At 44.7% G+C, this 26109-nt stretch overlaps 1 protein-coding gene across 2 annotated transcripts; it reads right to left on the bottom strand.

Annotated features, from left to right (window-relative positions):
- Positions 1–1107: 1107 nt before the first annotated feature.
- On the bottom strand, positions 1108–25646 carry SRPX2 (sushi repeat containing protein X-linked 2). Of its 2 annotated transcripts, none has more exons than XM_006192053.2 (11): positions 25288–25646; positions 23322–23551; positions 18860–18940; positions 9881–10072; positions 7627–7803; positions 7219–7345; positions 6938–7059; positions 5665–5844; positions 5185–5318; positions 2692–2813; positions 1108–1638 (listed from the first exon to the last, which is right to left on the bottom strand). In XM_006192053.2, exons 2-11 carry the CDS (start codon positions 23401–23403, stop codon positions 1458–1460), a joined length of 1398 nt encoding a protein of 465 aa, XP_006192115.1. In that variant the 5' UTR covers positions 23404–23551; positions 25288–25646; the 3' UTR covers positions 1108–1457. The 2 variants fall into 2 exon arrangements, with proteins under 2 accessions (XP_006192115.1, XP_032331142.1); XM_032475251.1 differs by having other exon boundaries at positions 9881–10096; positions 25288–25640.
- Between the last annotated feature and the right edge of the window lie 463 nt (positions 25647–26109).

Genomic DNA, 26109 nt, shown 5'->3' with positions numbered 1-26109 from the left:
GCTTGGTGCTATCTGCTATCTTTAAATGAAAAGTAGAAAAAGAATTACAGGCAGTAAAGCATTATGTTTAAGGATACTGACTCTGGAGCCAGGCAGGTGGGGTTTAAATCCTGACTCTGCCACTTCTGAGCTGTGTGATCTTAGGCAAGTTGCCTAACCTCTCTGTGCTTCCATCCCCGCATCTGTGAAATGGGGCTCATAATGGGACCGACCTTAGAGGGTTCTTTTGAAGATTTCAGTCAATTGATAGTATTTAGAACAGCACTTGGCACAGAGTGAGTACTTGAGCATTTTAGCTCTGCCTCTCCACCTAGCCCACTTCCTCCTCCCCTCTAATGTTCCACCGATGACCCCTCTGGGTAAAGCTGAAGGTGAATGGCTGCTGAGTCTTAACCATGACACAGGGTTCCACAAGTGTAGACAAGAAGGTTCCCGGGGCAGCAAGGGGAAGAACACTTTTCTTTGAAACAGTGGCGCATGCTTGAGTGCAGCAGAAGCCAGAGCAAGGGTCCAAATGTGGATCAGCTTCACAACAGCCCCCAAAGCCCCAGTTTACTTGCCTTTGTGCTGCTGTAGCTCCCACCTGCTCCATGCTCATCTCTTCAAAGTGGATGTCTGAGTAAGTGAATACGGGAGGCTGAGTCTGTCTTTTTTCCTTCTCTCTGATTTAGTTTATAGTTGGTGGTTTTGAGGTTTCCGAGATCACGAACTGGGGGCTTCTCTGAGGAGGGGGCCGCATTGCCTACCTTTTTGCTACAGGAACCGGAGGCTCAGTAAGAAGAGACTGTTGCCCATGAGCTAGTTGGAGGGGCGAGAGAAAGCATTCTGCCCTGGCCTGATTTTTCTTCCCAAACTCCCTCCCACTGCAGCATTTTGGTAACTCTTAGGTGAAGTGATAGTTAACATAGCATTTGTAGCCCAATACCCTAAGGGGGAAACGACAAACAAGTTCAGGAATGTTTTGTGGCTCCCCCTCCACCCTCCAATCCCACAGTTAACCTGTAAGGAAAATCCAGCTACACTTGCTCAAGTGTCCTGGTTGTCTGTTGGGATGGTACTGCCCTCTGCTGTCACTCATGGTAGAGGAACTATGTAAAACACAGCCGGTTAGTGAATGAATTTAGGATTTACTTATCTAGAAGACTTCGGAGAGCCGGGCAGAGGCCCAGGTTAGGAAAGCCAGATCTTCTAGCCACGACCTGCTGCCCAGGGCCTGTCCTCAGTCCCCACCTAGCTTCTCATGCTCCTCCAGTGCTACCGAAAGCAGAGACTTGCTTAAGGAAACTATTACACAGCCCTAAAATGGTGTCTGGAAATGTCCCAGGATCGAGGAACCTCAGCCACCTCAGAGTCCTGTCCCTAGAGCTGTGGGAAAGCATTTTCTCCTCTTATGAGGCCCCAGCTTTGGCTGACCAGGGGACCTTTTCCTTTGACCTTGACCACGGCCTGGCTCCAGTTCACTCGCACATGTCCCTTTGCTCCCGGCGCTGGGTCAGCTCCTGGTTGCTCAGTAGATAGTCATCAATGAATGTGAAGATCTCCTCGGGGGTGACAGGTTCCATGTAGCGTTCCCGGTCAATTCCCTGCTTGTCAATCAACACCATGTTGAAGTAGGAGGGAGTGAGGCGCTGAAACTGCCTAGAGAGAGGAGCCCAAGGAGGTGTGAGAACTTATCTGGGCGTCATTCCGCCAGGCTCTACAACCCTCTGACCTTTCACAGCTCCACTGATGGACGAATTCCTTTCCCACCTGATCCCTTGTCCCCATCCCCTCCACCACCTATCTCAAGCCCTTATGTTTTTCTCTACTCAGACCAGAGTCTTGCTGCCCCTGTGCGTCTAGCTCAGCTAAGCTGTCCCTTCTGCACCCCAGATGAAACAGCTTTGTTATGACCAGACTGTGCTTGCCTCATAGGCCACCTTAAGCTGGCTATCACATGATGTTACTAGTGATTCCTAGTGTGGGCATAACCCACACAGCCTTACATGACAGCCCTGAGGTTGTGGGATCAATATCACCTGGTCAACTCTTCTAATGGTAACCACAAGTCAGCAGTCTCTTTCCTCTGAGTGTTTCACAGTCTCTCCTCTACCTGGGACTGAATCTGTCTGTCTCTACTGAGATTGAACCCCAAGGGGTCTACTGTTTATAGGACAGATAGCAGTGACGGCCTTATTGGCTTTGAGTATATGTGGAAGCATTGGAAATGTGATAACAGATAGATAATGAGAAAAGTCCACTTCTGCCACCTGCCTCTCATAGTCTTCTCTCCCCACGGGGGGCAGATGGGTATGGTTCAGATTTCAGTGCCTAAAGATGCTTTTTGCACCTTTGGAGACTAAAGGCAGAGGGATAAAGCCATAAGGCACCAGAATCTGAGGCTTGTCATGTCTGGGTCTGTGCCTCAGCCCTGGCTATGCTTCAGAGTCACCTGAAGTACCTTATAAAAGCACAGTCCTGAGGTGGTTTGGGTTGGCCATCTGTATTTTAAGCACCTCCCCTCACCCCTCCATTTGATTCTGACACCCTGCCACTCTCTGGTCTTAACCTAATGTATCCGAAGAGTTCAAACAGAAGGAATGCCCCAAGAGAGTAGTGTCTGCTGATGGTCCCACAACCCTCCTGTTTCCAGTGCCAGTGTCCTGCCTAGGGTTTCTGCCCACCCCTTCCCGCTCGCCTCCCAGCCTGGACCTGAGCTCCTCGATGAGGTTGGCTGACAGCTGTAGCTCCCGGATGCGTCCCACCTCCTGAGGTGGCTGCCCCACCAGCTCGATGATGGTCACGTGCCGCAGGTCCAGTCCGCAGGTAGATTGCTGGGAGGGGAGAGAAGGTTTTTGATAATAAGCTGTCAGACTCAAATCTAAGGTTACTTAGCTGATTCCTCCTGGGCAGTGTGGGAAAGGAGGGGCTTCTCGCCCAACCGTCACATCAGGGGGTCTACGAACTCTTCCCTCTGTCATTTCTGAAGCACTTGCCCTAACAGTGTTTCCTTTATTCTAACCAAGTGTGGAAACTGGTTACACCATGTGGAGTAGAAAAGAAAAATGTAATTGATAAATTGCAGGAACAAAATCTCTCCTTGCTTAGTTTTGCATAGGTTTTAAACTACATAGGTTCTTTTTTAAAAAATTGAGATACTAATTGACATATAACGTTATATTAGTTTCAGGGGTACAGTAAAATGATTTCATATTTGTATATACTGCAAAATGATCACCACAATAATTCAAGTTAACACTCAACAATGCATAGTTTTTTCTTGCAATGAGAACTTTTAAGATCTACTTTCTTAGCAACTTTCAAATATACAAGTATAGTCACCATGCTATACATCACATACCTAGGACTTATTTCTTTTATAACTGGAAGCTACAGAGTTTTTTTTTTTTAATAGAAGTATAGTCAGTTTACAATGTCATGTCAATTTCTGGTGTACAGCATGTTTTTTTCAGTCATACATATACATACATATATTCCTTTTCATATTCTTTTTCATTATAGGTTACTACAAGATATTGAATATAATTTCCTGTGCTCTACAGAAGAAACTTGTTGTCTATCTATTTTATATGTAGTAGTTAGTTTCTGCAATAATGACTATTGTTTATTGACATGCATACCTAATACTTTGTGGGAATAATCTAATTTGATCAGCACAACACCCCTAACAACATAGGTGGTTCTTTCTCTGTAGAGGAGAAATTAACTTGCCCCTATTTGCATGACAATAGGATGCTGAGGCAAGATTCAAAATGAGGGCTGAGGCTGCCTGCCCAAGGGTGTGCTCCCTACCACTAGGCAACATGGCCACAGTCTTCTCTCAGTCCCCAGAATTTCTCCAAAACAGTGCCAGTGCTCTTTTCATTACCCTGTGTTGCCTTCTTCCCACCGGGCTGAACATCCTGTAACCCTCCCGTGGCTCTTTGTCCTGCCTTGTTCGGCAGGGTTGCCTCTTAGCCAGATACCTGGGTGGAGGTTTAAAGCAGCAGAGAACACTCCCTGGTGCCGCACCCCTTGTTTCATCTTTGGGCTACTTCTCTAGTCTTGGCTCTCAAGGTCACAGTCCTCCCTGGCTGCTTCCTGTTATTGTTGTTGCTTTCTGTTCAAGCTGAGGTATTACTTTTGTCTGGAACTAGGTCCTTTTTGGTCTAGATACCCAGGGTCACTCTTTTGATAAAGTTGCTTTCATCATTGGCCTCTGAATATTGCCTTGGCAACTTGTAAGTTTCAAACTTTAGAGAGCCCCTAAATAGCTTCTTTTACCTGAATATCTAACCCCTTGCATCTCCTCAGAGCTGATTCTCATAGTCTTGCCAGCATACCCTGAATTCTCTTCAATATTATTTTTCTCTTTTTTATCGAGGTAGAGTTGATTTACAATCTGACTTAAGTGTCAGGTGTACTACCATAGTGACAGACTAGTGATAGGTCCTAGTCTGTTCTTTCTATAGGTCCCAATGCTCATAGCTTCTCCTTTCCCTGCAAGTGGCTTTAACTAAGTATCTCATAGAATGTTAAAAATCATCACGCAACTCCCCTATTTGATTTTGAAATATCACGACACTTTTCCTTCTCTTCTGCTACCAGCAGTGGTTAAGAGCACAGATCCTGGAGTCAGACTGCCTGGGTTCAACCCTGGCTCGGCCACTTACTAGCTAGTGATTTGGGGCAAACCATTAACCTCTCTATACCACATATGCCCTATAAAATGGGGATATTAATGGTACCTACCTCATAAGGGTGGCTGTGAAAATTCAATGAACATGTGTTAAGCACGTATATTTCAACATACCTGGTACTTATTATAGCACTTACTAAGTTTGTTAGGTGCTATTATTCCTCGAAAACACAAACATAATTAATTCCCCACATGGACATTTGATCCTACCCGTCTCACAAATCTCTCCAGAGTGCTTTGCCCCTCCCTTCTCATCCTTCACCAAGCCCCCTGCAACCCATCATTCCAGTGAACTCACTGCCTTTTCAGTAAAAACAGCAGTTTTTAAAATGTGCTAAATTTGTCCACAGTAAAACTGATCAAATGTTGTCCCCAAAGAGTCTTAGGAAGAAGTGTTTGTGCTGCAGAAAGAGCAAGTCTTTGATTTCCAAGAGGTGATGGAGTAATGGAGTGGGGTTTGGGGGCGTGCAAAGGAGTGAAGTCCTAATTAGGGGAGTGGCTCTCACCTGTAGCATAGTGAGCTGCATTTTATAATATCGGTTGGAGGGATCAGGAGCTGAGATGATGAGGAGTCGCCGTTTCTCATAGAACTGATCCAGAAGGCCAGCAGCCGAGTTGACATTGACGTTAATCTTCATAGCTAGGGCAGAAGCACGAGGCTAGTCAGAGTATGGCCGGCTCCTTCATCCCAGCATGGGCAACAACATCCTGAGAAGTTCCAGGCTTTAGGGTTAACACTTTTTGGTTGTCTCTCCCTCTCCTTGGGGGAAATCCTGAAAGAACACTTGGAGAACTTGGAGATTTTAAACCATTTTTCTTGGCATAGGAGTAGTCTATGGGGAACACTGGCCCTTTAACACATCTCAGAATCCCCTGTTTCCACATCATACACGTTGCTATTGGCCCCTGTGCCATAAACATTGGGAGTTACTCCAAAGTAGCCCCGATCTATATGTCCACTCTCCCCATTTCCTACTTTCACTCACGAGTACAGATGGGTGGTGATCCTGACCACTGGCGGCTGGACTGGCAGACCCGGGAGGGGGTCCCTTGGCGCTCATAACCTCCATCACAGTGGTATTCACAGGTGGCACCATAGTTGTCCCCCGATGAGGTGCAGGTGAGGTAGCCATGCTGTGGTGGTTTCAGAGTTGGGCAGCGTCTCACTGTCAGGGAGGAGTTCAAGTTAGAGGCTATGGTGGCTCTTTAGGGGGAAAAAAAAAAAAGAAGGCTAAGAGGGTGCCCATGCTGGGTTTTCTAGATCAGCAGACCCAGGATGATCAAAATGAATGACTTCTCTGTGTTTCTAATGGCCAGGAGTAGAGCCAGGATCTTCCTTTCTTATAGAATTACGTCTGAAATGTAGGCAAAGGTGTTCATAAAGTGTGGAAGCACAGATGAGTATACATGTTGTCATCAAAAAACTATTAATCTGTAAAAAAAAAATTGCCACTTTTGTGTTTGGACTTTGGAGACACACTGCATAAAGATGACCACCTTACAAAATTACTTTTAATATCAAAAAGAAATTGGAGGGGACAAATATCCATCAGTGGGAGAAGTGTTAAGCAAATTATGCTATATTCTTAGAAGTAGATTATTATACTGTCATTAAAATACTTCTGAAGAAATTTTAAAGAACATGAGAAAATTACTTGTGTTATAATGAAATGTGAAAAAGGGTAATCTAAGATTGGATACTCAGTATGATCTCAACTATATCTTTTTTAAAGTCCATGTGAATAAAATACTGGAAGGAAAATATCAAAAGATTAACAGCAATTGCCTCTGGACAATAGGGTAATAGATTTTTCCCCTTTGTCTATTTCTTTATTTCCCATATGTTAAACAACAAGCATGAGTTAATTTTATGATAAAAACAAAACAAAACAAAGAGCAAGAATCAGGCAGCCAACATCACCAATTTCAGCCGAGGTGAAAGACTGAGAATGAAGGCTGATTAGATTTGATTATTAGAAGACCAAGAATAGAAATGGATACAGAATATCTTTCTGGATTTTATCTAGATTTAGGAGATTGAGAAAGTCTTGCTGGGGAGTAGAGTTTCTGAAACATGTGTATGCACATGTAACATGGGCTTCCTGAATGACCTGTTTAGTGAACTTGTCTTTTCCCTCTCCTGATATACCTGAGGTGTCTGTTTCAGCCCTACAGAGAAGAGGGTTGTGATGGGCATCCAGAGGATCAGGGAAGAACAGGAATAATAAGTGATGCAGAAATGGAAGACTTCTTTCTGACCTTGTACTTTTACAATGAACTTGCAGCTGGCGCGGTTGTAGGCTCGGTCATAGGCAGTGTAACGAATCACGTGCTCACCTTCGGGAAACTGAGAGCCAGGCTCAGGGCCTCGAAGTGTCACCCTGCATGGGACAGGGTGAGAGAGCCACTGAGGAAAGTGACTCTTAGAACCAGGGTCTGGGGCACTTCATCACTGTACCCTCAGCCTGTGCAGTTCAGTGTAGGCAGCCTGAGGGCCTGGGAGAAGCCGGTGGGAGGCAAAAGAGGTATCCGTTACTCACCTGGTGATGGTCCCATCAGCAGAATCTTTCACCACGGGTGGGTCCCAGTATACACGAGCAGTCAGCTTCTCTGGCTCTGCCATCTTCTCACGTGAGTGAGGACAACGGATCTTGGGAGGATCTATGTCTGCCAAGGCCAGAAATCAAGTGCTGACTCGTGGGTCCCCTGCCTTCCCTGGAGGGAACCCGTAGAAGCAATACCACACCACTGGGTAGGCAAAACATGCACTCTCAGTTCAACATGTTCAACCAAACTGGGGAAGGAAGTACGGCTCCAAGGGAAGGGATCTTTTTGTTAAGCCCAGGCTCAGGGCACCACCCTCACAGTGAATGGGAATGCCTTCTGCGGTGGACAGAATGTCAGGCTGGCTCTTTGCAGCAGGACGACTGGGAGCACCCAGCATTTACCTACACATACAGGCTCGCCTCCGCTCCATCGCCCGTCCTCCATGCAGATTCGGCTGCGGTCACCTTCTAGGTGGTAGCCAGTGGAACAGCTGTAGTCACAGCGGGAGTCAAGAAGCACCCCGTTTGTGCACGTGTAGGTGCCACTCGTGATGAATGGCAGTGCGTGGCATCTCATTTCTAAGAGAGAATCAAGTGGCAAGCTCAGGGGCCTGTGGGACCATGTGGAGGTGATGCCTGGGTATCTAGCACAAGGAGAACCGTATCAGAGACAGCATAAAATCCAGAAAACTCTACCCTGAACTGCTCTGATGTTTTTGTGCCTGATTGCCTCTTTTTCCTAATTGCCTTCTTAGTTTGATATTATAAAGTACAGTAGTGTCCTAGGTGGGTGGGGGCAGGGTGTTGGTCTTAAAGAAGTAAATTACTCGTCCAAGTATATGGACTTGAGAATCGCACCTAAGTTTGGATCCCAGCTCCACCACGTACTAGCTCTGTGACTTGAGCAAGTTACCTCATCTCTCTAATCCTCATTGTTTTCATCACTAAAATGTGGATACCGTGAAGTGGGATTGTAGTGCGGATGAAGGAGACGATACACATAAACCTCTGGGCTTATTTAGGGCCTCGGCAGCTGATAGATTTCCTCTCTCATTCCTCAAATGCTAGATGCCCTTGAACAAACTCAAAGCTCCTTTTTGAGTATAATTTCAGTGCTACCACAAGCACTCCTCAGCTGAAGCTCACTTCCACGTGGAAGCAGGCTGGCCCTCTGTCTGGGTGAGAATGCAAATCAGGCCAGTGCCTGCAGGGCCAGCTTTGGTGGCATTTGTTGAAAGAGGAATCCATGTGCTCTAGACATCACATGGGCTGGGAGCGGAGACCGCTCCCATGAATTGATTGTGAGCCCATGCTTGCCAAAGTCTAGTTTGAAATGAAATAAGTAGGCCAGCCATTCCTTCAGGTTGTCTAAGTTCTAACCCTCCTTAAGTTCAATTACTGGAACTTTGAATAAAGATTCTATAAGCTGTGTTCGTTTCACTTCTGGGTTGAACCAGACTTGAAGATTACTGCCTTTTATGTTTTTCAGTATCCTTTATGTAAAGATCTATGCAAAAATGACCTCCTTGAAATCAGGGCCAAGAAAAAAGGTTTGTCTTTCCAGATGCCTTTGTTTTCTCAGTATTATATGACAATGAAAATGACACATCCAAAAGGTTTGCCCTTGTGTCTCTTATGAGGAAGGACAAAGCCAGACTCTGTGTTTCAATATAGTAATTAACTCATGCTAGGCACCTGGGAATATGTACCTCTCCAGTCTTTACACTGGTTTTACGTTCACTTATAGACTTATATTCATTTTGGAAAGCCAATTCAAATTCATTTTGGAAACGATGGGGTCTAAGTCCTAAAATAAATGAATTAGTCACCTAGAGGGGTGTGGGGGCTTCTTTCTTTCTGGCTATCAGGCTTCTCCTCTCCTCCACAGCATCTTCTCCGATCAACCCCATTTCTCCCTGAATGCTCAGCACTTGGCATCCACTTATACTGCATACATGCGCACACACTGGGGTTTCCATCCCCTTAGTCTATAAGCAGCCTGGTAATTGAGAGATTGAGTAAGTTCCTCAAATGACCAATACAAGGGCTCGGCACGTGTGGCTGTTCTACAAATGGCATTCAGCGATGGACATAGGGACAGACAAGCCCAGCAGCCAGAAGAGGGTAGGCTGTAGGGCTTAACTAAGAGGTCGGGACTTGGGAGCTGAGGGGATGTGTTGTGAAATGTGTGTATTAGCATCCCCACATTCTAGCCTTAGGGACCCATCTTGACTTTCAGGAGAAAATGCAGAATAGCAGATGTTTTATAGCTTCACTGCCAAGGCCTTCTAAGGCCTTACGCCAGGAAGTACAGCCATTTACTACAAGAATCTGAGACCACACACCCTCAGAGCACCAGGGGAAGGCCCAAGTCCACAGCAGGCCCCAGGTGGAAGCCTTCCATGCGCTCCTAGGCCCCCTGGAGCCCGAAGGGCTGGTTGCTACTTAAATGCCCACATTGCTTGAGTACCAGCCATAGGGAGAGACAATGAGCTGAATGTTAGAATGGGGAAAGGCCTTGTTGGGAGCCTGGGGGAATATTCTCCATATGCACTTGACAGAGGGCATAGTAACACCTCCAGGCATATATCCTGGGTGGCTGGCCAGTCAGCCTCTCTCCCACACACCCGTCAGCATATGCACACATGCCACTTACGCCTGCAGTAGGCAGTTCCAGACCAACGGCGGCTTGGCAGGCATTGCACCGACCTCCGTCCAATCAGTCGAAAGCCCCGGTCACAGGAGAGCTCGCAACGAGTGCCCAGGCTGCTGTGATAATTTCCTCCTCTCGGTGAGTAGCACGTGGCTTCTCCATCCTGGATATTTAATGTATAACACCATCGGGGGACTGTAGCAATAGAAGAAAAGTAAGCTAGAAGTAGAGTAATCAAGCCAGCGTGGTATTGGTGATAAAACAGATACATTGATCAATGGGACAGAGTAGAGAGCCCAGAAACAGACTTACAGAAATATGCCAAAATGATTTTTAACAAAGGTGCAAAAGCCATTCAATGGAGGAAAGATAGCCTTTTGAACAAATGATGTTGGAGCAACTGAACTTCCATAGGCACACATACACACAAAAGCAAAGCAAAGGACCTCAACCTAGGTGTCTTACACAAAAATTAACTCAAAATGGATCATGGACTTCAGTGGAAAAAGTAAAATTATAAAACTTTTAGGAAAAAACATCGGAGAAAAATCTCTAGGATTCAGTGCTGGGCAAAGAGGTCTTAGACATGACACCAAAAGCACAATTCATAATAGAAAAAAATCAAGGAAATGAAACTTGTCAAAAGTAAAATTTTTTGTTCTGAAGAAAGCACTGTTAACAGATGAAAGACAAACCACAAACTGGGGGAAAATATTTGCAAACCACATATCGAACAAAGAACTAGTATCTAGAATATATAAAGAACTCGGAAAACTCAACAGTAAAAAAGCAAACATCCAGTTAGAACACGAGCAAAAGATATAAACAGACATGTCACTGAAGAGGATATAGTGGTGGCAACTAAGCACATGAAAAGATATTCAGCATCATTAGTCATTAGAGAAGTGCAAATTAAAACTGCAACAAGATACCATTATATGCCCATTGGGATGACTAAACTAACCTGGCACTACCAAGTGTTGGTGAGGATGCAGAGAAACTGGAACTCTCATACGTTGCTGGGGGAAATACAGAATGATGCAGCTACTTTGGAAAATGATTTGGTAGTTTCTTATAAAGGTAAATACACACTTGCCAGGTGACTCTGCAGTCCCACTTGAGGTATTTACCCAAGTGAAATGAAAACCCATGTTCATACAAAATCCTGTACACAAATGTTTAAAGTAGCTCTATTCATAATTGTCAAATGCTGGAAATAACTCAAATGTCCTTCTGTGGTGAATGGTTAAACTAACGGCGGTTTATCTATACAAAAGAAAGCAGTGCTGATACATGCAACAACTTGGACGAATCTCCAAAACAGTTTGTGAAGTGAAAGAAGCTAGACTCAAAAAGCTCCAGACTGTAGGAGTCCATGTATGTGACATTCTGGATAAGGCAAAAAGTACTGAGACAGATCAGTGGTGGCAGGAGATCAGGGGTAGAGGCGGGGATAACCTCAAAGGGGCAGCCCTGCGCAAATTTTTGAGGTGATGGAACTGTTTGGTACTGTAGTACTGCTGACCCGCCTCTATGCATTTGTCCAAACTCATAGAACTGTAAACCAAAAAGAGTGAATTTTATATATAGTAGATACATTTACAGTAACTTTAAAAAATAACACAAAGAATGAAGCTTTGTGAGAGAGGAAGGGAATGTGATCTCAAAGTAGGCTGCTTAGGAATGAAAGTCTGATCCCTGTTCAGTACTGAGCACAAAAGGTAATAGGGCCATTAAATCATAAAAGCGTCATTACGATGCCTCATTGGCTACACAAAATAAACGACTCTTCAGTGGGTTCAGATTTTAAAGTGGCACGTATAAACAAGAACAGGGCCACTTGCCCAAGGATGTATACATAGGATGACGCAGATGGTTTAGCCTAGGATCGGGGAGGCTAAAGCCCTATATGTGCTCATTTGGTTCCTAAATCCTAAGAAAAAAAAAAAAAAAGGAGAGCTTTGAATAAAAGCTTATCAGAGGATGGGAGGTAATAGCTCAGTGGTAGAGCACATGCTTAGTATTTATGAGGTCCTAGGTTCAATTCCCAGTACCTCTGTAAAAAATAAATAAGTAAATGAATAAACCTAACTATCCCCTCCCCAAAAAGCTATAAAAAATTTTTTTAAAAAGCTCATCAGGAGCTAAAGGAACAAAGACAGGCTAGAGCTTCTGTTTGAGGGTAGCTGGAAAATGAAGACAGATGACAGAGAGAAAACTATCCTTTAAGCCACAATGGGCTTGTGATTTCCAGCATTAGTTTTGTTTTGTTTTGTTTTTGATTGAGGTATACATTTATAATTAAAAAGTGATACAAATGAACTTATTCACAAAACAGAAACCAACTCACAGACATCGGAAACGAACTTATGGTTACCAAAGGGGAAGTAGGGAGCAGAGGGATAAATTAGAAGTTTGGGATTAACAGATCCAGTGTTCGTTTTGAGCCTGTGGCTGTGACACACAGCTACCATCTGGAGACACCATCTCCAAATGACGGAAAGTCTCTTAAGCGCTATAGCTGCAGAATTGTCGATTATATGGTCACAACACATATCACCAAGACTTTACATGGGAGGCTGGGACCTCAACAATCACTCCTGCCCTATTTTTCACTCATATCCTGTCAAGGAAAATACATATAAAATTGGAATGGAAAGAACAAGCAAGCATAGTAAAGGGAAATATAAACCCCAGGATAAATGTTGAGACAGTAATAAAGGGTCTAGCTATTGTGAATAAGTTCGTATTTGCTGGCCTGGAGGAATACTGGCATAAAGAGAACATGCTAGACTTGTGGCTACCAGAGGCACGGGGTGGTGGGAGGGGGAATTGGATGAAGGTGATCAAAATGTACAAACTCCCAGTTATAAGATAAATAAATACTAGGGATGTAATGTACAACATGATCAATATAATTAATATTGCTGTATGTTATATATGAAAGTTGTTAAGAGAGGAAATCCTAAGAGTTTTCATCACAAGGATAAATTTTTTTCTATTTATTTAATATTGTATCTATTTGAGATGATGGATGTTCACTGAACTCATTGTGCTCTACATCTTAAACTTACATGGTGCTGTATGTCAATTATATCTCAATAAAACTGGAAGGAAAAAAAAAAAGACTTAACCATAAGAAATGACAGTTTACCAAAAGAAAAAAAAAAGAACATGTTGGAAGGCTGGAAAGAGCAAAAAACACTGTTCCAATTTTCTTCCCCCCTCCCCAGATTTATTCAGGTATAATTGACAAATAAAATTGTATATATTTAAGGTGAACAACCTTAATGATGATGTTTTGATATATGTATACATTGTGAAATGATTATCGCAGTCAAGTTAATTAACACATCCATCACCTCACAAAGTTACCATTTTTTTTTGTAGTGAGAACACTTAAGATGCACTCTTCTAGTAAATTTCCAGTATGCAACATAGACTTATTAACTGCAGTCACCATGCTGTACATTAGATCCCCAGAAGGAAGAAGAAGGCAGCCTCTGGGAACTATAGACTGGTGAGACTGACAGCACAGATAACAAAATGTTCTAGAATAAACATACTTTTATGAGCAGTTTCAAAGAGAAGCGATGATCTCCAAGTGATCTCAAGAACAAGTAATTCCAGGTGGACCTCATTTCCTTTTTGGGTATGGTCACCAGACTGGTGGAGCAGGGGAAATGGTGGGTATACTATGTGGAAGTAAGTGAGGCACGTGACCACGCCTTTCAGGCCACTGATGCGGATCAGATGAAGAAACACAGGAGAGGTGCCAGTACAGTTATGGAGATTCATAACTGGCTGAACAAACTTACCCAAAGAATGCTCATGGGAAACTGAAACTAAGAACATGGTAGGACATGTGTCAGTCATTACGGAGTAGCTACCGTGTGCTAGGCACCCAGATTTATATTTTCATTTTTCCATCCATCATCCCATATACTTCTCACAACAGCCCTGTAAGGTATGTAGGGGTTTATCCCTATTCTGCAGATGAGGAAGTAACTTGCCAAGGATCTGTCAGCAAGCATGGGGCAGAGCTGGCCTTTGAACCCAAGCTTTGACTCTAAAACCCTTTTTTTCCCTAACCACAGTATCTGTCATTGCAGCATGTTAGGCTGCTATTTTGAAGTATACATTTACATTCTTGAATAGGTAATATAGCCACATTTTATACTTTAGCCACCGCTGAAGTATAAAAAGTTACACAGTAAAATTCTCCCTCCCACCCCTGCTCCCACACCTAATCCCCCTTAGTGCCCCCACTAACAATTATTAGTAGTTTATTTATACATATAAAGCAAATCTTATTTCCCCTCCTCTTTATCACATACAGTAGCATGTTATGTCCACTGTTCCCACCAATACTTCTTAAAATAAGCTGAACAGGGTGGTGGGGAGAGTATAGCGCAGTGGTAGAGCATATGCTTAGCATGCATGAGGTCCTGGGTTCAATCCCCAGTACCTCTGTTAAAAATAAATAAACCTAATTACTTCCACTCCTAAAAAATAAACTCAACAGTATGTTTTAGAGGTCTTCCCATATCACTGCATAGCAAGCACAGCATTTATTTAATTTAAATAACATTTATCAAATACACAGCACAGTGACTGGCCCATGATATGTGTTTGCCAGGGTCAAAGCTGCTAGAAGGCAGAGGAGCTGAGATTTGAACTTAGGCCCACGGCCTCTGCTATCCATCTATCTCTTTCTAGAGATTATAAAGGAAACGATGTGCTGACAACAGGGTTGAAAAGTGCCTTCTTTGTGATTATTTTCAGATAACTCAAGCAGGCAGAGTTATCAGCTTGCCCAGAGCTGTAGCAATCTGGGGGGAAAGTGGTGGCTCAGGGGACTGGGGCATACTGCAGAGAATGTTTTCTGACTCCAAGCTGGGAGTTAGTTTAAGGGAACAAAAGTGCAAGATTAGTGAAAATGGCACCAAAGTACACAGGCAGTTTGCTCAAAAATAATGATCTGATTTTTACTGGTTAACTATTCTTTTTTTCCTTTTTTTTTTTAAACAGTGGGTTACATTTTTTATGAAAGAGCTGGAACAAGCATGGCTTTGGAGTCAGATCTGAGTTTAAATTCCTGCTCTGCCACCCCTGAGCTCTGTGATTCTCTAAATTAAGCTTCCCTAAGCTTAGTTTCCTGATCTGTGAAGTGGGGACAATAAGCTGGTTTCATAGGACTGTTTCGAGAATCAGATGAAAATGCATGTGTGAAATAGATCTAGCCTTGGGAATGGGAATGATATTCCCTGAATCAGTGTCTGGGTTTGAGATGCTGGCTCATACTGCTTCAAGCAACAACACGCTGCTGCCTCCTAGAGATGCCATCCCCAAATTACAGAAAGTCTCTTAAGCGCTATGGTTGCAGAGCTGCCAATTATGAGGTCACAAGACCTTATAAGGAAGGCTGGGACCTCAGGTTGTACATTCCTGGCTACCTCCTCACCCCTCAACATAGATAACCTCACTCAATTAGTTTTATGCCCCGAGACTAAGTCCCAAAGATAGTCATGAGACACTTGATCCCAAGGCCAAAGGCCCCCATATGGCTTATATTTTTTTAAAAATGGCTTTATGAACATTTAAAAATAACCAATGAGGCAGGTTAATATTAACTAAGAGTTGCTGGACCCCTTTAAAGTATCTTCTGTGTCTGTTGCTTTTTCCCATCTACTTCTCCCATTTACAGTCTCCTATAATCTGGCTTCTGCTCCCAGAATGCCAATCAGCCAGTAAACATTTCTTGAGCATCTACTTTCTACGAAGCTCTATGGGGTGTCATACATGGCTCCTTCTGTTAAATAGGTAACTCCTGTGTTGAGGATAATGAAAAGTAAACCAAAGAGGCAGTGTATAATGAATGCCAAGTGAGTGGTCCAGACAATAAACATTTATTTCAGAAGAGGTATAGGGCAGGCATATTTGACCAGAGAGAAAAATACCATATGATGTCATATATATGTGGAATCTAAAAAAATGGAAACAAATAAACATATTTACAAAACAGAGACAGACTCACAGACGTAGAAAACAAACTTATTGTTACCGGGGGGAAAGGAGGGGCTGGAGGGATAAACTGAGAGTTTGAGATTTGCATATACTATTATATATAAAATAGATAAACAACAAGGTCCTGCTGTATAGCACTATATTCAATACCTTGTAATGGCCTATAATGAAAAAGAATATGAAAAGGAATATATATATGTATAACTGAATCACCATGCCGCACACCAGAAATTATCACAACATTGTAAACTGACTATATTTCATTAAAAAAAGAAACTTGACATAGTATTTCCCAACCCTTAAAAAGAAATGAAGAGGTATATAGTAGGTACTTAATAAACAGTCATTGAATAAATGAATGAAAGAATGAATGGATGAGGGAGAGCTCAGTGTGGGCCAAAGCAGTCAGGGAACAGGGTAGAGCTAGATTTCATGTGGGGAGAAGGGACAATGAGCTGTCAGGCTGGGCAGCTAGACTGAGACCAAATTCTGTTAGAAATGATCATTTTGGGCCACTAGGTTTGGGGAAGGGAGAAAGAGAGTCAGAGAATCCAGTTAGGAGGCAAGTGTCATTATCCATTTGTGAGGTTATAAAAGTCTTAATCCCCTGGATTAATTAAGAAATGACAATTCTTGGTGAATGACTGGTGAGGGGTGATTAGGAAAAAGGGGCTATTAAAGGTGATGGGGGCTATTAAAGATGCCACTGAGGTATTTTTAAGAGAATGAGGGTATCATTATCAAAAGTAGGAAGGTCAGATGCAGAGCAGTTTTCAGGGAAGATGAAAGAATTTAGTCTTAGATATCCCAAATGGAGCAGCAATTGGAGATGCAGTCCAGGAGCTCAGGAGACAGGTCAGGGTCATTCAAAGTTCAGATCCATGCCTCCCTCTCTCTCTTGTCACCACTAGAGAGCCCATCTCCTTTCTTGGCTTCAGCTATGACCAGAATAGTGAAATGTCATGGAGCCCAAGGAAGGGGGCAGGGTGAGAAGAGAGGGATGTGTTCATTGTTGCTGAGAGACAGGGGAGATTGAGCTCAAGAAGGGGCCATATGATTTGGGCTTTGGGAGAGAATTGTGATCTTCCAGGGCTGTCATTTCAGCATAGAGATCTGTGGGTGAGTGGGAAAGAGTCTGCGGGGAGTTTGGGAGGTAGCGGGTGTCGGGACAGAGAGGTAGTTGGTGTGTACCATTTGGCAGTGAGAAGATAGGTAGAAGGTAGCTAGAAAGGAGCACAGAGGAATTCCAAACTCTGATCATTTCCACATTGAAACTGTTTCCTCAAAGGTCACCATTTACCTTTTTCTTGCCAAATATGTTTGAAACACCCTCAGTTTGTTTCCATTATTTGATACAGTAGATCTCTTATCCCTTCCCTTTCCTTAAAATTCTCTTCTCTTGTGGCTTCTGTAATATAACAGATACTATCCTGATCTCCTCCTCCATGGCTGACCACTAACTGTCTCTTTTTTCCTTGTTGGTTCCTCTTCTCCTACTCACATCTGTAGGTGTCTTCTGAGGCTCTGACATTCACCCTCCGCTCCCTCAGACAGCTCATCCAGCTAATCTAGTGACTCACAAAGCTCTGTCTTTCTACTTCCCACTGCCTATAGGGTACAAACCGCTTTTCTTTTGTAACCTTGTCTCCCTGAGAGGGATCTTAACAGGTATTCAGACAGGTTGCTTTCAGAGAGTCCTTTGTTTCTTAACCTCTTAGTACATCAAATCTGTACTGGTCTTGTCATCTCTTTCTTTGAAACATCTTGGGTTTATTTTACTCTCCATTTCTCTTCCACTCCCCTCAATCATCTCTAACCAACATTACTGTTACTGATTCCTAGAGAATTTCCATGACCCAGGCTCCACCCCTCCCGAACTCCTACTTTCTCTACGCAATAGTGAGGTTAATATTCTGAAAATACCATTTCCCATGTCACTCCCCCAGGGAAAAACAGATGATGGCTCCTTATAACTCCTAGCACAACGGTTAAACTCTTCATCATGGCTTGCAAAGCACAGAAATAAAGAATCTTAGAAATGGAAGGGAAATTAAATATCACCTGGTCTAACTTTCCTTCTAATGCAGGAATCGCTATTCAGCCTTCTTCACAGATAATCCTCCTGCCTCTCTTTAGAAGAGTCCCTAGATCATGGAGCCTTCCCTAATCTGACCTCATTCTTTTTTAAAATTTATTTTATTTTTTTGAGGGGGGAAGGTAATTAGGTTTATTTATTTATTTATTCTTAGAGGAGGTCCTGGGGATTGAACCCAGGACTTCGTGTGCTTTAGCACTTTAGCTATATCAACCTCCCCTGGTCTCTTGATATTCAACTTTATTTTCTACTACTCCCTCCACATCCCATCGCCTCCAGTCAGGCTGGCTTCTCCCTAGCTCCTTCCTCTAAAAGGTTTGTTCTTACCTGTATGTCTGTGGCCATCTGCTTGGCTGAATGCCCTCCCCTCCCCTTTCCAGTTCTCGAAATCCACCCATCATTCAAGGCCTAGTCTAAATGTCATCTTTCATAACCTCTTTCCTGACTTTTTTTCTTAACTCCTATTACATTTACTGCTACCACATAGTTTCACACTTACTTGCCTTACATGTGCTAATTTTATTGCCCTCTCACCCATATCCCCCAGCTGAATGTAAGTTTCTTGAGGGACGCAAAACCCTATCTTAGATTTGGTATCACCCAAGGATTACCTTACACCAGACTAGGCATGCAGTAGGTACTCAGTCAATACTTAATGACAGATGGGCAACCTTAATGCTAGAGAGGTGAGCTTACACAGCAAGCCAGTAGTTAAGTTCATGACCGGAAATCACAGCCCCTGATTCCCTGAGCTGCAGTTTTGACATAAACAAGCCAAGCTGGGTGAGGATGCTTCAGGGAGGGCCTAGGCCTTAGGCCAGAAAAGGCCCTTCCCAAGGCTGAGAAGCAGCGAGGATTACCTCGGTAGTCTAGGGCGGGGGCCTGCGGGATTTCTTCAGCATATACTTCATTATAGCTTTCATCTGGGTAGTAGCCCGAACCTGGAATGAAGAAAAGATCAAGGTGACATATTGGTTTCTCACTCAAGTCCTTCCCAACCATTTCCCCTTTCCAACTTGGTCCCTTTCTGAGGACATGACACTCCATGGGTGAGGAGCTAGGTGGCTATTTAGTGGGGAAAATTTTGCCTTGTGAAGGAGCAGAACTATTGTGGGCAAACCTCAACACCTCAGGGGCATGGAGGGGGAGCTCATGATGATGGAGGAGTGGGCGGCTTACTGGGAGCACTAGAAGCCCCCATGCAAAAGGAAAAAAATACTTGACTAACCGTTAATCCTGCCAATCTGGACTACAAATGACCTATTTCCTTGATGCAACACATGAGTCTTGGTGAGACACCGATGACTGAGCTCTAAGGATGGGCAAAAATAGAGCCTGAGCGAGGGTCTTTCAGCTCTAGAGGGGCCTTCTCACAGTCCTCAGAGAGAAACAATCCCTCACGCTCCCGCCAGCCCGCAGGGTACTAGACTTTTGCCACCTGGTTGCCAGTGCTGGGGAGGCATGCCAAGGCAAAGGGGGGGGGGGCGGCCCAAAAGGCGAGCGGAATGAGAAGGGTTTCACATCCCGAGCAGTCTGTCCTGGTTTGGAGAAAAAAGAAGGCAGCGTCCTTTGGAGAAATAACCAGTTTCTGTAATCAGCAGAAGCCTTAGTAGGGAGCTGCAGAGCTAGAGAACATTCTGAATCCACCCCCATTCTGTTTAGTGGTCCAGCCCCTGCTGGAGGCCGGTCTGCGGCTCTCTGGGAGACTAAACAGTGTGTTCCACCAGACGGCAGGAAGCGGGTCATGATTACGAACTAATTGGAGTACAACTTGGTCCTTTCCGGAGCGAAGTTCTCCGGAAGCTCCCTTTCCAGCCTCCCAGAGCCCCAGTGCACGCACAGGAACAGAGCCGCCAGCCGCGCTTGGAGGCAGAGGACGATCCCTCATTTCCAGGAGAGGGTGTGCTTCCAGGACGGGGCTGGGTTTGAGCGCTGAAGCCCTGTGGCCTGTGTAAACAGGCTCGCCAGCCTCCTCTCTGGGAAGAGGCGCAGGGCCCCCTGCACTAAAGGGTGGAGCGGAGGGTTGCCGATGAGTCTCCTCCATTCCCCACGGGCCCAGACTGGGGGTGGGGGGGGGGGGGGTGTTGGGAAACCAGTTCAACTTGATGAACAAGGGAACGAATCAAACTGAAAGTTTGCCCAATGAAATCATGTCCCCGTCGGTTTGCCCTCATTCCAGAGGAAAGAGTTCATATTTTCTCCTTCCCTTTATTTATTTTTTCCCCCTGTTTTCCCATTTGGGTTCTTCTCGTGGCTTTCCTTTATTGCTCCTTAGGCCTCCTTTCCCTTGCTCGCTCATTTCTCACCTGGGAGGTTTCTTTGTGGGGCCGTGGGGGAGGGAGGGGAACAGAATTCTTGTCAGCTGTTTCTGTTTAGTATTAGCCTCAAACGCCTACAGCGCCTGTCAACAGGAGGCCAGATGTGCGTGATTCTCTAAAGGATCTGTTCCCCGCACTCTTGTTCCAGAGCTGGCTTGTGAAGAGATGCCCAGCAGGGCGCAAGCCTCTGTTTACCAGACGAGCGAACACGAGTGTCTGAGGCCCATGTCTGGATAAGAACCACCACCGCCACCACCACCACCACCACCACCACAACGACGGCGTGTATCGTCCAGCATGTACTCTGTGTTCAGCACGTTATATGCATAATCTCATTAGATCACCCTGACATCTCAGTGAGGTAGACAACCTTATTGCTCTCCAATACACAGATGAGGAAACAGGCTCAGAGTTGTGCAGGGAGGAGCCCCAGCTCTCCCAGCTAGTAAGGAGCAGAGTGGCCATTCCCACCCAGGGCTCTTTAAGCCCCTCAATACCAAACTCAGACACATGCCACTAAAGATGGCAGTAAAGGAGAGCTCTGGACAACATTCAGCAGATATAAAAATCCACACTTTCTTGCAATTCAGCTGTTTTTACTCTGTGTGGGGGGGATCGAAGGCCACCAAGCATTTCACATCATTCCAGAATTACAGGGGATGTGGGAAAGCTGAGGGGAAGACTCAGTCAGATAATTAGAGTCTATACCATGGTACAGAGGTGGCTGGCCCAGTGCCCTGTCTGCTTTTGTGGTGGGAATGGGTTAGGGCCACCTTACCACCGTGAGCCTTTCCATTTCCCCTCTTCGCCTGTCTTTGGGTATTTTTTGCAGATCATGTTACTGAGATGAGATATAAGAGGCTAGAGGGGCCTCCTTCCCACCTTGTTCTATCTCCTTCTCCCCCTTCAGCCCTGGCCGGGAAAGGTTTGGGCAACATTCTGGGGTTCCTTTTGGTCAATCAGTAGATGCTGTGTGGTCTGGGTTCCTCCAACTTCCATACTACACTCAGATCCTCTAAGTACTACCCTTTGCAAAGGTGTGGTTGGGAATGTAACTGATAGTTGATGACTATTTTAGGACTCCACACTAAGGCTTGGATTATGATAAGAAATACAGTCTGACTTCCTGAATTGCACAGATATGCCAACACTTTTAACCCACTGTTGGCTTTATTTGTATTCTTAACCCTTCCTACCCCCTGCTGATTACTCTTAGATCCTTTTTCTGATTAGCCTTGAATCCACACTTGGCTGCTTTCCTTGTACTGTTCCCAATTGAGGACGAGGCTATGGCCACCAACAAAATAGTGCCGGGTGGTCACTAAATATCTACTGAATGAATAAATGAACAAATGAACAGAGCCAGCTCAGGCAGCTGAGCTAGTGATGGAGGGGAGGATTACTGGGAAATTTCCAAATTTCTCTCAAGACATAGCCTCCTAAGAACAGAAGAGGGCAGAACCAGGGGGTTGGCAGGACTGTCAGAGACCTCATCAGCCTGGGCTCGAGTGGTGAGCATGGGGATTCTTGTAGCAAGTGGGGAGGGGCCACCTTAGCAAATGGCCCTTTGAGAGCCTCAAATGAATCTATTTTTTGGTTTGTTTTTTGTTTGTTTTTGCCTTTTTTTTTTTTAAACTGCACTGTCCTCAAGACTCCGATAGCTCTAACTCCCACCCTGGGAAACATAAAGACCTTTGCATACCATGGGGTTTCTTACAGGCGTTCAAAATTGGGCTTGAGCCATCTAACATCCGCTCCATAGTCTTGCGGTCTTTGGCTGGATTTCGGTCTCCTGCACTTGAACTGAAGCTAGAGGGGAGGCTGGGGAGGACCGCTGTGCGTATTGTCTCCTGAGGATTCGGGGTTCCTTCAAGCCCAAACAGTGTGTACTCTGCCAAAGGCTTGACTTGAATTTCTTCATCTTAATGTCAGCCCTTCTGCTTCACCCCCTACAAAGCCAGGTTAAGCCAAGGAGGGGAAGAAGTTCGCATATTTGTTTAAAAGCTTGATGCAGCTGTTCCAAACAGAGATCCTGCCAGAGGCCTCCACCAGGAGCTAAGGGCATGTGGAAAATTTTAGCTACAATGACTGCAGCTGTGATGGAAGCAGTTTGTTATTTACTCGTCTCTGGATGTTTTTCTAACTCCGTTAGTTGGGCTGGTCTCCTCCCCCTACTCCCTCAGCCCGGTGGAGGCAGACACTGCAGGCCGCAGAATATTCTTAGCACTTGGAATGCCAGCCGGGCCCCATCAAAAAACCTCTGTCTGCCACCTCATTATCCTTCCTTCATTCCTCCCCCTCCTCCTTCCCCTCTCCTCGAAGTCTGTTCTCTTGAGCTCCCTAGGTCTCCAGGGGCAAAGGATGGAACATTCGTGAATCCTGAAATCTCCATCCCTTCTGAAATAAGAAACAAGCCAGAAGAAACAGAGGGATTCCTGTTTAAGAGAATGTGATCTGAATTGTCATTAACAATCTTTGGCAGAAAGGGGCTATAAAAATCTCATCCTATAAGTAAGGTTGGGGTGGGGAGGGGGAGAGAGAGAGAGAGGAAAGTTAAGTGGAGAAGCAGGTAAGACAGTGGCCTCAAAAGCCATGTTGACCAACCTCATTTTATTTTTTTTATTGAAGTATCATTGAAGTATAAAAGTATATAAATTAAAGATGTGAATATACTGATTCACAATTTTTAAAGGTTATACCCCATTTATAGTTAGCATAAAATATTTGCTATATTCCCTGTGTGGTACAAATAAGCTACAAGGATATATTGACTAAACCTCATTTTTCTGTGGATGCAGCCTGTTTTCAAATAGCTCTTATCAGTTGCCTCAAAAGCCTCCTTTGGTAGCCTGTTGCAGTGTTTAAACATCTTTATTGTTGAGAATAGTTCCTCTCTGTATCTAATTTAAGTGCCTCCTATTGCATTCTAACTCTTCCCTTCTCCAAGACTTGGTCTAGGCCCTGCTCTCCCCAGAAATGATGGGCAACGGCTTCTAGAACTTACCTGCGTACCACGTTGGTGTCACTACTGGAGTGAGGAAGAGCAGCAGACACAGAGCTCCTCTTCGAGTTAGTTGAATGGCCATCCTTGAAAGGCAGGGAAGCTGGGGAAGGGTGGGTTAGGGAGACAAGAGTAGAGGTATGTGGCCAGAAGTACCAGGGCAAAGGAGAATGACTTTCAGAAATCGGCCATCAATAAACTTCCAAAAGTGAGGGGAAGCAGAAATGTGGGATCTGCAAGGAAGAAAAGAGATTTTTAAATTAGTGAATGCCACAGGGGGTGGGTGTAGCTCAGTGGTAGAGTGTAGGCTTAGCATGCACGAGGCACTGGGTAGTACTGCCATAAAAAAAATTAGTGAATGCCTGTTGTGTCATCATGCGCCTTGTAAGGCTCTCCCACTTTATAGGATAAAAAGACTCTCTTTATTATTTATGGTCTCTTTTCCTCCTAGGAGGAAGGGGACATAAAACAACCAATTACCAATTGACCCTGGTGATATCTGATGCCAATATTCCATGGCCCAAGTTATAGAGAGGGACATTGAGGTACCAAGACCAGGAAAGGGCCAACATAAAATCATGCAGAACCAAGAGTGAATCCTGCAATTTAAAGGCGCCAGTGGATGGTTCCATTCATTTAACTAGTATTTCCTAACCACTCATCTGGTAAAGCATTAGCATATATAGGCTGAGAGCTTGAACTCTGGGGTTACACAGACCTGGATGTGTATCCGATTTTGTCCCTATTAGCAATGAGGCCTTAGATAAATTCCTTACCTTCTCTGAGCCTCAGTTTCCTCATCTATAAAATGGGAATAATCATAGCATCTACCTTATAGAATAGATTATTGCCTGGCACATAGGGAAGCAATCAGTATATAATAGATATTATTATTATTACCAACTCCATCTTGAACAGGACTGGAGGTCTCCTTTCTCTAGTCTCTCAGGCAGTAACTATACCCTGGCTCTGTTCTTAGCTTTGGGTTTTGAGGCTTAGTGGTTTGGTAGTGACTTCTGGCTTTCAGGTCCAGCCTAACCTTCTAGTTTTACCCTGCTGAGCCAGCGGGAAGTTGGTGAGGTTGGGAAGAACCTACTGAGGTACGTGAGGAGAGGGTAAGCAAGCTCCAAGTGCCCTCTCACTTCCCGTCCTGTCCTCACTCTAATGGGATGAGAGTTTTGTGGTTCCCCGTAAGCAAATACTTCATAAATGACAGTATTAAAACTTGCTGCCTATGGGTATAAGCTGGCCACTGGACTTCTCAGCAGGCACCCATTCACCCACATGCTTTCAATGAAATGCCAGGCTGAGGGAAGGAGTCAGTCCCAGAAATGGAGAAACAAAAAGATGGCAGATTCTGGACAGAACCCCAAAGAAATGTGAAAAGGCCAAGAATGGCACCATTCATCTTCCAATGCCTTGCTACCTGGCTTCAGATTTTGTCTAGAGAATGGCGAGGAAGCAGGATAGAGAAACAGTCAGAGCAAGCGAGGGAGGCAAGGAAAGTGAAACGATGTGGGAAGGAAGCTTAACAAGAAAAGAAAATCTGCCAGAGCCAAAGTCAAGAGATAAAAGCAGAAAGAAGGAACAAAAAGGATGAGAGAGAGATTAAAGAGATTCAGGAGAATGAAGAGCTCAGATGCACGAATCATCGACCCCTCTCCCACATGCAGCTTCCATCCAGTTCCTTGCTTTGGGAACAGGGGCTTTCCTTTTCAGACCCAGTGCTCTGAGTCTGTGACCCCTTCCCTGCCCACCTCCTCCCCAGTCTCAGACTGACAACTTGACTCACCACCGGAGTCAGCCATTCCTCTGCTGCAGGCTGGGAAGGTAGTGGGAACGTGTGTCTGCAGCCAGGTCACGACTCAAATGATCCAGTTTCATAAAATAACTTCTCCCCCACCCCTGTACCCCCCAAGGCTGTGAAATGGGGTAGTGTGATGTGGAGGGGCGAAGTAGCACATCTTACCTGTTGTATTTTGTGGAGGAGGGGTCCGGCTCTCTCTCCTTCTCTTGCTCTTTCTCCTTCCTTTCTGCTCCTCTCATCAGTAGGAAAAACTTTTACTTTAACATTCCTAGAACGAGTGGCTCCTGGTCTGTCCGGGCCTCCGGGATCCCGTTAACACTGCCCAGATGTTAGGACATCGGCATCTGCCAAAAGTTTCCTTAAAGCTATATTATCCCTAAAGCTATAGCTGTTCCTCCCACAGAGAAGGATTTTGGAGAAGTAGGGGAGAAGGGAGACAAGGATGAGAGCAACTCTGTCCGTCTGCTGCAGAGCAGGGTAATGTGTGAATGGTGCTGGCCCCAAGCCTGTGCGTATAGTAATGACTAATAGGCCGGCTAAGGGGCCTCCAGAGATGTGGCGCACTGAAGAACATTTTTTTTTAAATGACTCAGCATGACATCAGGATTAAATGAAAAGGAATTCCACCAACTCCTAGGAGAGGGGAAGACTGGAGCTGATTTTGTCATTCCCCAGAGATTTCCCCTGTCATTCCTGAGTGCCTCCATCTCTGAGTTGCTCTGCCATCCCCAGGCACAGGGTCCCACTTTGAAACCCTCTCTGATGACCTAATTTCTATGGACTTCAGTTTCTGATAAGATTATGTTGTTGACAATAAAAAATACCATGTGCTTCTAGCCTGCAGAATCAAAACTGATTGCCTGTCATAAGCGTGGAGAGAAAGCATGCTGAAAGAGGCTTTAGTAGGAGGTTGTTTAAGCAAATCTAGATGATCTGTCTGGGCATGGCAAGGTTATAGGCATTGCTGACATGTTTCCCGGTGAT

This window comes from Camelus ferus, chromosome X, assembly GCF_009834535.1.
Source record: "Camelus ferus isolate YT-003-E chromosome X, BCGSAC_Cfer_1.0, whole genome shotgun sequence".
NCBI classification, from domain to species: domain Eukaryota; kingdom Metazoa; phylum Chordata; class Mammalia; order Artiodactyla; family Camelidae; genus Camelus; species Camelus ferus.
The sequence above is the reverse complement of the archived record's forward strand: the minus strand, read 5'-3'. Positions and strand labels throughout refer to the sequence as shown.

Coding starts and splice junctions, on each gene's coding strand:
- SRPX2 (XM_032475251.1), bottom strand. CDS start 23,403: ATGGCCATTCAACTAACTCGAAGAGGAGCTCTGTGTCTGCTGCTCTTC. Junction 7,346..7,626: donor AGGCGAGCCTGTATGTGTAG/GTAAATGCTGGG, acceptor TGGCCTTGGCAG/ACATAGATCCTCCCAAGATC. Junction 7,060..7,218: donor GCTGATGGGACCATCACCAG/GTGAGTAACGGA, acceptor TGTCCCATGCAG/GGTGACACTTCGAGGCCCTG.